Raw genomic sequence first — 12115 nt, forward strand, 5'->3', positions numbered from 1 at the left:
TTTCAGCAGAATTGAAGTTTCATCTGTACCATCTCGCCTGACAGTAGAACAGGCTGCCTAGAAATCTCTCAGGTGCTTGATAGGCTCTTGAGCAGGTAAGCCATGAAACTTGGGCATCAAATTAAGCAGTGCGGTCTTTATTTCGAAATATGTAGCCACCGCTGGGTGATGCGCTTGAAACGGTTGCATTGTAAAATTAGGAGCTCCTTCCTCCTGGATGGTAACTCTCCTAGGTTCTGCCATGTCTTCTGCACGTGAATCAACCGAATCAGTAGAACGGGAGCTGGTTTCTTCCTCAAGTTCACTTTCAAATCCGCCCTCAGAGTGGACTAACCGACGCCGAGCTCTCCTTATTCGTGAAATAGTCATTTCAATTTCAGGATCGAATATTAGCAAGCACGGATCAAGAAGTGAACGCGTCATTTGACGAAAGAAACAGGCAGCTCATAGTAGCAAAATAAAATAAAATGAAAATAAATACATTCTAATTAATAACTTTAGCAATCTATTGCAACTCCCCGGCAACGGCGCCAAAAATCGATGCGGGCAGAAATTAGCGAATTAAAAATTGGTAAAATATATAAGTTGCAAGTATAGTTCTTAATTCGCCAGAAATTTGTCTATCAATTTAGAAAGGTGTCACAGAAAATTAAAATTAAAATACTGGGAGTATGAATCCCAGGTCGTCTCCCAACGAGTTGCAGAAAAGTGTGCTATTCTATTATCAGAGGTTTTCAAAAAGATTTGAATTGGGCAAACAGGAAATTAAATTGATGAATTTGAATAATGTAAATAAAAGCCTTGACTGGGAATTGATTAGTCGGAATCCCTATTATTGTTGGAATGCTCTCAGGATTAATTGACAATTAAAGGTTATCCTGTTTAGTTATCCTTCACTAGGTGAAGGAAAGTCAAACAAGTTGGAATGCTACGCCCGTTCACAAGTTGCAATCCACTTAATTAAAAGGGATTGGTGTTAGTGATTAGGAGGCAATCCAACCATAAACCTAATTACAATTTTTCTTTCAAGCCTTCCAACTCAAGGGTTCCTTTCAATCAATTTCCCATCAAGTTAGGGAACTACTCACTCATTGTAAAGGTAAAATTCATAGCATATGAAAGGAATTAAAGAAAGACATTGTAAATAAAAATTAAAATAGTCAATTAAAAATAAAAGTGATCCTTGTATTAAATAATCCTAAGAATATTCCAATGGTAAAATTAACAAAGCAAAGAACATGGAAGAGTAACCCAAGTAAAGAAAACGAACTAGAATGACGAAGTCTTGATGAGGTAATAACTCTTCTCAGTGTTCTAATGCCAAAAAAAGTAAGAGAAACTAAAATCCTAAGAACTATGAATGTGTAGAGAGAAAACCTAGAGGAGGAGTAAAAACTAGACCTAAAAACTAAAACTGTGTAGAATGAATGTTGTTCCCGGTTTTTGTATGTTCTCTGGCTCTAGTCTGCTGTTCTGGGCCGAAAATTGGGTCAAAATAGGGTCCAAAATCGCCCCCAGTGATTCTGCAAATTATGCAGATCGCGCATGCCACACGATCGCGTCATCCATGCAGACGCGTCATTCACGCTTTTCCTCGCCACACGTTCGCGTCGTCCACGCCTTCGCGTCGCTCGTGCTTTTCCAGTCTGCGCGGTCGCGTGAGCCATGCGGCCGCGTCACTGCGATTTCTCCTCTTTCACGCGGTTGCATGAGCCATGCGGCCGCGTCACTTCTCGCTGGTTATCTCCTCAATTTCTTGTGTTCCTTCCATTTTTTTGCTAGCTTCCTTTCCAATCTCCAACTCATTCATGCCCTATGAAGCCTGAAACGCTTAACACACAGATCACGGCATCGAATGGAATAAAGGAGAATTAAAATGCATAATTAAAAATCTCTAGGAAGCAGTTTTTAATCATGTAATAATTTCAGGAAGGAAATATAAATGCATGCTATTTTAATGAATAAGTGGGTAAGGATCATGATAAAACCACACAATTAAACACAATATAAACCAATAAATAGTGGTTTGTTAGCAATGCACCGGCAACTTTCCAAAAGTGCAAGATGATCATATTTGCGGACTTTCTAGAGTAATGCATGGAGATATTCATGGATGACTTCACGGTATATGGTGATTCTTTTGATCATTTCTTGGATAATCTTGAAAAAGTTTTAGAAAGATGCACTAAATCCAACCTTGTCTTGAATTTTGAGAAGTGCCATTTCATGGTTAGGCAAGGCATTATTTTAGGACATATTGTTTCCAAAGATGGTATTTCTATAGATCCAGCAAAGATCAATGTTATATCTAGCTTGCCTTACCCCTCTTCCGAGAGGTAAGTCCGTTCTTTCCTTTGACATGCAGGATTTTATCGAAGATTTATAAAGGACTTTAGTAAGGTAGCATTGCCTCTATCAAGATTGCTGCAAAAGGACATTGAGTTTGATCTAAGCAAGGAGTGCATGGAGGCTTTCGACAAGCTCAAGGTAGCATTAACCCAAGCTCCCATATTGCGAGGGCCGGATTGGAGTCGGCCATTCGAAATAATGTGTGATGCTTCAAATTTTACCGTGGGAGCTGCGTTATCACAACACGAGGGTAAGAATCCATATGTCATAGCCTATGTATCAAAAATACTAGATGGATCCCAATCCAACTACACTACCACCAAAAAAAAACTATTGGCAATAGTTTTCGCCTTGGATAAATTCCGAGCATATCTACTTGGTTCAAAGGTGGTAGTGTACTCGGATCATGCGGCGTTAATATATTTGTTGGCTAAGAAGGAATCCAAACCGAGATTGATTAGATGGGTTTTATTGTTGCAAGAATTTGACATGGAAATTAAAGATAGGAGTGGTTCACAAAACCTAGTGGCGGATCACTTAAGTCGCCTTGAACACACCAAAGGCGATACCACTCCTATTGATGATTCTTTTCCCTTTGAGGGATTGCAAGCAATCTCGGAAGCCACTCCTTGGTATGCATCAATTGCCAATTACTTGATGTCTCACTCCTTCCCTCCTAATCTCTCCAAACATCAAAGGGATAAGCTAAAAACCGAATCCAAATATTATGTGTGGGATGACCCATACCTTTGGAGATGTGGAGCGGATCAAGTAATTCAGAGGTGCATTCCAAAAACTGAATTCCACTCAATCATGGAAGCTTGCCACTCCTCCGAAGGAGGAGGTCATTATGGACCTCAAAGAACGGCAATGAAAATCCTAGATTGTGAATTTTGGTGGCCAACTCTTTTCAAGGACTCTTCTCTTTTCTGTAAATCTTGTTCTCAATGTCTTAGATTTGGTAATATCTCCAAGAAGGATGAAATCCCCCAATAAACCATGCTATTTTGTGAGATTTTTGATGTGTGGGGTATCGACTTCATGGGGCCATTTCCAAATTCTAATGGTTTTCTCTACATACTACTTGCCGTAGATTATGTGTCCAAATGGGTCGAAGCGATTCCCACCCGGACAGACGATGCTAATGTGGTCCTTTCCTTTGTGAGAAATAACATCATTTGTAGATTTAGGTCGCCACGAGCAATCGTGAGCGACCAAGGCTCCTATTTTTTCAATAAGAGAATGGAAGGGATAATGAAGAAATATGGCATCATGCATAAAGTGGCTACGGCCTACCACCCACAGACAAATGGCCAAGCCGAGGTTTTCAATCGGGAGATTAAAAGCATATTGGAAAGAATTGTGAAGCCCAATAGAAAATATTGGAGTGCTAAGCTCACCGATGCATTATGGGCCTACCGAACGACATACAAAATGCCAATTGGCATGAATCCCTTTCGGTTGGTGTATGGCAAAGCTTGCCACTTACCGGTAGAGATAGAGCACAAAGCATATTGGGCCGTCAAAGAGTGTAATCCAAGTTTGGGTGGGGCCGAAGTTGAGAGAAAGCTACAACTAGCGGAGTTGGAATGTTTGAGGCTTGAAGCTTATGAGAACTTTAGACTTTACAAGGAAAGGATGAAAGCCGTGCATGATAAGAATATAAGAGGCAAAGAATTTAAAGCCGGCGATCTAGTCCTCGTTTATAATTCAAGATTGAGATTGTTGCCCGGAAAACTAAGATCAAGATGGGAGGGACCATATCAAGTAGAGAAAGAGGAACCCTATGGGGTTTACCATTTGCGCCATCCCTCAAGTCCGGATATCTTCAAGGTCAATGGGCACCGTCTCAAGTTGTATCATGGTGAGCAAATAAAAAGCAACAAGGAGATTGAGGTATTCCTCTTAGAAGATGCACCTCTTTCCAAAGAGCAATGAGCTAGTGAAGGTCCAACTTAAGGACATTAAACAAAAGTGCTAGGTGGGAGACACCCCACCATGGTGAGATATACCTTTTTGCCCCATTTGTATATAGTTCTTAAATTCTTCATTGTTTTTTTATTGCTTAGTTATAGTATTGTTTGGTTAGATTTGATTATGACTACCTTAGATAAATTGTACATGAAGATTTGCATTGATTTTTCAATAGGCTTATTGATTGTGTGGTAGAATAACACCCCATCTTTAGGTATTGCATGGAGTTTTGGGTGTTTTTGACCCCTTTGGCTTGTTTGCTCACTGAATTCATGATAAATATGCATTCTTCATGTCTCCAAAAAAAAGGGGGGGCGCATGCGCGCATTAGGCACAACGCTGGGTCATTTTCCAGAGAGTTGTGCCAATTCTGAGCCAACGCTGAGTCTTAGGCACAACGCTACTCACGCGTGCGTGCACCTGGCGCGTACGCGTCTGTTCATACCCTGGGTCGAACTGTCCGACCCGGGATGTTTAAACGACAAGTCGACCGACCTCTTTAGGTCAGGATTACCCGAGCTCTTCTCAAGGAGCTCTGCCAAAACGCTACAAGGAGTCCAAGCAGGCCTAAATAAAGGAACATAGCCCAATCTAAAGGCAACTAAAGCCTAGAAAGATAACGGTGGTTCCCATTGAAGATAAGATGACTTCACTCAGAAGATAAGATAAGATAACTAACTTATCTTATCTGGAAAGGTCAGCCAACACTACTATAAATACACTGGAGCACCTAGGTATAACTCATACTCTGATTCTACTAAAAACTGCTTAATACCCTTGCTAACTTAAGCATCAGAGTCCCTTGTAGGTACCACCACCCTCCGCAGCAGCATCGCCAGTTCAACAAGTCAGACACAATAACTCTGGCCACCGCCCACAAGTCGGACATGTCATCGCCGACCTGCACAGAAGATCTCGTCCGAGATCGACCTACAGTTTCAGGTAACCCTCGGAACATTGGCGCTGTTGCCGGGGAACCTGGAAGTCATCCCATCACCATGACGGACGACTAGACAACGACCACAACTCTGGTTTGGTGGATAGAATACCAAATAAAGACACGGACGCCACCTCCAAAGAAACACCTCAAAACGGGGGAGATAAGCAACCCACATACACAGAAATTTTGGAAGCTATCCATAAGCAACAGAATCGCCTTAAACAGCTGGAACAAGAAGCTGAACATTGACGGGAAGCAGAAAGAGACCTTCGGAGAGAAATAAGACGATGTCGAAAGATAGAGGACAAGCTCTTAAAGCTCGAAAGCCGATCTCAAAACCAAGACCGCTCGATCCAGTCATGAAGATAGCCCCTATAAAGATCAAGACCTGTTCACTAAAGAGATCATAAAAGCTAAAGTCCCAAAAGACTTCAAACCTCCCGACATGACTCTATACGATGGCACATCAGATCCTAGCCATCATCTCAGCAATTTCAGAAGTAGAATGTATCTCACTGACGCCTCAGATGCAACTCGGTGCAAAGCATTCCCGACTACCTTGATGAAAACAGCAATTAAATGGTTCAACAATCTACCCCCCTGGTCCATCTCAAGCTTTGATGACTTAGCGAAAAATTTTCTAGCCAGATTCTCCATCCAGAAGGACAAAGCTAAACACGCCCCAAGTCTACTAGGGATCAAGCAAGGAGATCGGAAAAGTCTTCATAATTACATGGAAAGATTCAACAAGGCATGTTTGGACATACAAAATCTTCCAACAAAAGCGGCTATTATGGGTTTCATCAATGGCCTACAAGAGGGACCTTTCAGTCACTCCATATCAAAAAAACATCCCACATCTCTAAATGAAGTGCAAAAACAAACAGAGAAATACATTAACATGGAGGAAAATCTCGAATAGGAGAGACCTCAAAACCCGGATCTACTTACTCCTCTCGAGATAAGGATAAAGAATCCAAGAAAAAAGAAGATCAACATAGTGAAAAGATCAAGAAATATCACAATTACACCCCCTTCGGGTGTCTCTTGTAGATATTTATCGAGAAGTATGCTACACTGAAAAAATACCTCCACCTCGCCCACTCAAAAGCAAGAAAGGAGGAGGAAATCGGACAGAATATTGCGAATACCATCGAATCTATGGACATCCCACCAACAAGTAATTCGATTTAAAGAATATCATAGAAAAATTGGTAAGAGAGGGAAGACTAGATCGGTACTTAGCCAACAAATTAGATGAGCCAAGAAAAAGAAGAAGGGACAAAGAGGTCGGACGACCTGAATGACCACCTCGTACCCCGGAGCGACATGTCCACATGATACATGGAGGATTTGCGGGAGGAGGAATCTATAAATCATCTTGCAAAAGACACCTCAAAGAGGTATATTAAGGAAGGAAGAGAGGTTTGAAAAGGACAACGGAGTGCGAACAAGCCTTCTGAGATTTCAAAAATTCTTAGGGCAACCACCCATTCTTACCAGACCACGGGAAAGTGAAGAACTCATATTATACCTCGCCGTGGAAAGTCGGGCAATAGCCTCAGCACTAGTCAGAGAAGACGAAAGTGGGCAACAACTCGTCTACTTCATCATCAAGGCTCTACAAAGGGCTAAACTAAACTATCAAAAGATAGAAAAGTTTGCCTACGCCCTCATACTCACTTCTCGATGACTCTGCCCATACGTTCAAGTTCACACTATCAGAGTTCGGACCAACTAGCCCATAAAAAGCATCTTACAGAAAACAGACTTAGCTGGAAGAATCCTACAGTGGGTAGTCGAGTTATCCAAATTCGATCTTCGATATGAAGCTCGGACAACCATCAAATCACAGTATCTAGCCGACTTCATGGCAGAATACACTAACACCCTGGGAACTCCCACAAAATGGAATCGCTACGTGGACAACTCTTCAAACAAAACCGGGAGTGGTGCAGGTGTAATTATAGAAAGCGATCAGGGAAGCCAAATCAAGCTAAAGAACCAAGCTGAATACGAGGCACTACTGGCTGGTTTAAGGCTGGCTAAAGAGGTAGGAACTTGCCGTGTCTAGTGATTCACAACACTACAAGAAAAACACCCATTCAGCCACACTTTTTTTAAGCTACATTTGAAAAGCGTAGCCTATTCCTAGAATAGGCTACGCTTTTTCGTATGGTGCCCTTTTATAAGAGAAAAGGAAACACTATTGAGGCATCACTTCAAAAGCGTCTCCTTAGACATTTTAAATATCACTTATAAAGCGTAGCCAAATCTAAAAAGCTATGGGTACACTTTTTAAACCAAAGAGAGTGCTTTTAAAAAGTAACCCATTTGTTAAGTTTTGGGTGCGCTTCATAAGTGTCTCCTAATATTAAAATATCAAATAAACACTTAGAGAAATTTTGTTTACCCTCGATCACCCTCAGTCCCTCCTTACTCACACAACACACACCTTCATCCTCACTCAACAGACACAAAAAAGAGGGAAGAAATCAGAAAGCTAAGGGGGAGAATGGGAAGAAGAAGAGAGGAGAGGGAAGGAAGGAGAGAACGATGGCGGCTAACTGGCTAGGGCTCTGCCGTCATTGTCGTCAAATGCCAGTGAGAGAGAGAGAGAGAGAGAGAGAGAGCTTGAGGAAGAGAGAAAACGCAATGGAGGAGAGAAGAAAGGGGTGCTCTGTCACCGCTGAAGCTCCACCGCCGCTGCTAGGGCTTGTTGTCGTCGCCGTTCTGCCACCGCCAGGCTGCTGTACCGCCGCTGAGGATCTCGAAGGGATGTCTCGCCACTGTTGTGCTCTGTCGCTGCGCTGCCATCGACTGGAGCTCGCCGCTGAGCTGCAGCATCGTCTCCAAGCCGTTGCGTCACCGCTCATCTCTTCTTCACCATCGCCGCTCATCACCATGGTTGTATCCTCTGTCACCAGGTAAGCATTCTCTGTTCTGTAACCTCTCTTTCTCGCTCATTCTGTAACTCACTCTCACTTTTCAGTTCGAAGGTGTGTATAGTTTTGATAGTGGCTAATTGAGATAGAGAAGGTATGTATCAATTTTCAATTGGTTCTGTGAATTTTTGGGGGGTTTTGGGTTCTAATTTTAGGTTTTCAATTAGTTTAGTATCTTAAGGAAAAATTAGTGAAAAGAACAGGTTTCACATTGAAATATTCTGATTGATATCTTGGTTCATACGCATTCCTTGAACATAGTGGTTGCTTTCAATTTCCAGCTTCAAGCCATATTCCTCTCTGATGCTTTTTTTGGTTATGTTTTCTTTGCTTTGGGTGTTTTACATGGAATTAAGTTGTGTTTTTTGTAGGCAAACAGGATTTAATCTGTTATTTATCTGATTGATTATTGTTTTTATTTTTATGTTGGTTTTGGTGTATAGATATAAAATCAGGACATGGATTTGTTGTTGGAGATGAAGGGTACAGGCAGGACAGTGACATTCAGAAAGTTAAGCTTTCAAGGGAGGCATTGACACAGCTCTCCAAGTTAGTTGAGTCCAGAGTTAGTACAGGGTGAGTATCTTTTTTTTTTTTGTGTGCAGCTTATGAGAATTTTTTTCATCTTAATTGATGTTGGAACCTGAAAGTGCTCATTCAGTTGTTTAGGTGATGATGATATTTGGATTGATAACATCAGATAAATGTGTGAAGCTCTAAACAATTGAGTGAATTTATATGGTTTTATGTTTCCTTTCTTGATGATTGCTTTTGTAATTGACAAGTTCCATATCGATATCATCTAGGAATATGGCCAAATAGCATTCTCCTATGAAATTGCTTTTAGAGTTGAGTCAGGTTCATAATTCTAAATTGGTAACAAAACTTATTGTTTGCTTCATGTTGTAATTGACTGCATTTTATATATAATTAAATGCTAGATTTGAGATTCCTGTAGTATAACTAATACCTTATGAACTATGTTTTGTTTCCTCTGGTTGAGATTATTTACTGAATTTTGATTCTACCATTTTAGCAGATCCAGAACTTGAAACATCAGTTCTTTCAGTTTGGTAAGTTTTATAACATAGCATAACTTTTCTTGTTAGAAATTTAAGTCAGATTTTTCTTGTGCAGTCTCGATACAATCTTAACACTATTCTATTCCTTTTGGAATTGGGGCTGCTACTAGGTTAGATTAAATACTATCTACTATAAACTTTGAACATGTTATTCTAGTTCTTGAGTGTTGTATTGTTGATGGTTTGGATAATAATTCTTGATTTATTTTATGTGAAAGCTGATTAGATTCTTTATTCCATTGGGTTCATACCCTCCTAGTATGTGTCTTCAAGGGATGCGATGGTCAACTATCGGTGATCAAGTTTTACTTCCTTCACATTTCAATATTATAACCTGAAAAATAGTAGTTTTAGATATTTTATTAAGAATATTTCACATGATTAGGTTTTGATTCAGACACAAATGAAATGAGCATTTTCTTGGTATTTCACAGTGAGTCCTAAAATCGAGTTTGGATTGGGACATAAATGAAATGAGTATTTTGATGCTTGCAAAGCCATTGATCGAAACTGCTCGGATTGTGATTAATAGTTTTCATATCAAGGGTGACGTATGTAAAAGCAATATCGGCATTTTATTTTTCGTAAAAGACTTCTATTTGCGGTGCTGTTGCAGAAAGAATATGAACTTTGGTTTTGATGCAACTCTTAGAAATTGTAATGCATTATGGATTATGAAGCTGATTCTATGTAAATGGATATCAGCTTGAAGCCTTTCTTGTAATCATGCTTATTTTGAATTTAAATTTTTGTAGGAAAAGCTTTTTACTGATACCTTAGTTAAGACCATGGTGTAAGAAGCTTTTTACTTTGTAGGAAAAGCTGTTTACTGACCTCATTTCTTATTGACTTATTATTAGTTCTCATATTTATGAGAACAGCTTCTGCTATCATGAATGTGAAGTCAATTTATGGGATGAAAAGAAATTGGCAAGGAGATCCATGCATTCCACTAAGTTACATGTGGGATGGTGTTAATTGCAGCTATGCTAGTTCTTCTTCTCCAAGGATCATATACTTATAAGTTTTGGTTAATTTTATAGTAGATAAAACTACATAGTTTTCTCTTTGATGAAATTGATGAAACTTATTTATAATCATGATGGTTGTAGGAACTTATCTTCCAGTGGTTTAACTGGAAATATAGCATCAGCCATATCCAATTCGAAGTCAATAGGATATTTGTAAGTCACTGAATCCATCAGATGTACAATTATAAATGCTGAGGTATAAATTTCAAGAGTTGAGTAAAAATAATTTGTTCCAATTTCAGGGATTTATCAAACAATAGTTTGACAGGATCAGTGCCTTATTTCTTATCTCAACTTCATTCCTTGAAAGTTCTGTAAGTCAGATATTTTCATATTGAAAACTTATTTCTGAATGAATTTATAAAATAAAAAATAAGTGACAACACAACATTTTTCCTCCAATGAAGGAACCTGGAAGGGAATCAGCTAACAGGAGCAGTTCCAATGCAACTCAGAGAGAATTCAAATAATGGCATGCTCAAAACCATGTATGTTTTATAGTTTATACCTCAAATTTCAGTTCCAAATAGTAATATTTTCTGTTACTAACATGTTTATTAAACACTTAGTGTGCAGGTTTCATTTAAAAAGAAAGTTTTATTATTAGTACGTTTGACATTCAAGGAAACAGTAAAGACAAGCAATGCTATTTCAATTCAATCTTTAAAGGAGTAAGAGAAAAATTGTACCGTAGGTTCTAGTAGTGTAACATCCAAAACAAGGTGTTACACCTTACACGTATCTAACTTTGATTTTGTCGTCAAGTTATTTAAGCGGTTATATCCTATCATCACTTTCAAGTTTCAAACCTTCAGCATCTCACTCTTTTAGATCTTTCAACAAATTAGTTATTAAGTTGTTGTCAACTTTTAATTACCAGTTTGTGAAACAAAAATGTCTAGTCTTATTGTAGTGCAACTTTTGTTGATTACTAAGTAGTGCTTTTATTATTATTGTAAATGCAAATTTTGGAGGAAATCAAGGTCTTTGTTATTCAGGTTCATGCAGCAATAGTAATAAAGTTGTGGTTCCATTGGTGGCATCACTAGGTGGAGGTTTTGTTATTCTAGCAACAGCAATCACTACTTTCTTCATATTCAAAAGACATAGAGGTACATGATAATCTTCTATATTTGGTTTAATTTCTAAGACAGTTAGCTTTATATTTTACTCAATGCATTGTTTCCACATAGAGTAGCCTCTAAAATGGGGAATCTGAGAGCATATTCAAGAATAAAGATGGAGTTAGAGTCAAATAAACAGCAATTTAGCTATGTTGAAGTCCAAAAATTACCAAAAATTTTAAAAGGGTTGTGGGAAAAGAAGCATCTGGAACAGTGTATCATGGCTATATAGGTGATACTGAAGTTGTTGTCAAAATGCTATCTCCTTCAGACTCAAATTCAGCCCAAGCATATCTACAATTTCAAGCACTATTCACCCAGTGAGAACAATAGAAGAGGAGAATCTTGATTATGACAGTAATGCTTGCTCATCCAGTTTGATTTTTAATAGTCCCTCCTAGAAAAATGCTCTTTAGGCCAGATTTTGAGATGGATAATTGATTTAGAATATGTTTAATTTAGTGGGTATGTTTAATTTAGTGTGAGATGTATAAATATTTAAAATTATGTTCATTCCAATACATTTGGTTCATTATAAATATATTTTTTGTTGAAAGATCATTTTTATTATTTAAAGAAATTATTTATTATTATGCATTTATTTTTATTTTATAATATTTAACTCATTTAATTAAAAATATAAAATGATACATGTAATCATATTACTAAA

General features: G+C 38.7%; 1 protein-coding gene across 1 annotated transcript; it reads left to right on the forward strand.

Annotated features, from left to right (window-relative positions):
• Nucleotides 1-3591: 3591 nt before the first annotated feature.
• Nucleotides 3592-4507, forward strand: LOC107640662 (uncharacterized). The gene is made up of 2 exons (XM_016344169.1): nucleotides 3592-4182; nucleotides 4499-4507. Exons 1-2 carry the CDS (start codon nucleotides 3592-3594, stop codon nucleotides 4505-4507), a joined length of 600 nt encoding a protein of 199 aa, XP_016199655.1.
• Nucleotides 4508-12115: the final 7608 nt, after the last annotated feature.

The sequence above is a fragment of the Arachis ipaensis genome, chromosome B5 (genome assembly GCF_059453495.1).
Source record: "Arachis ipaensis isolate K30076 ecotype BB chromosome B5, ASM5945349v1, whole genome shotgun sequence".
NCBI lineage: Eukaryota > Viridiplantae > Streptophyta > Magnoliopsida > Fabales > Fabaceae > Arachis > Arachis ipaensis.

Coding starts and splice junctions, on each gene's coding strand:
- LOC107640662 (XM_016344169.1), top strand. CDS start 3,592: ATGGAAGGGATAATGAAGAAATATGGCATCATGCATAAAGTGGCTACG.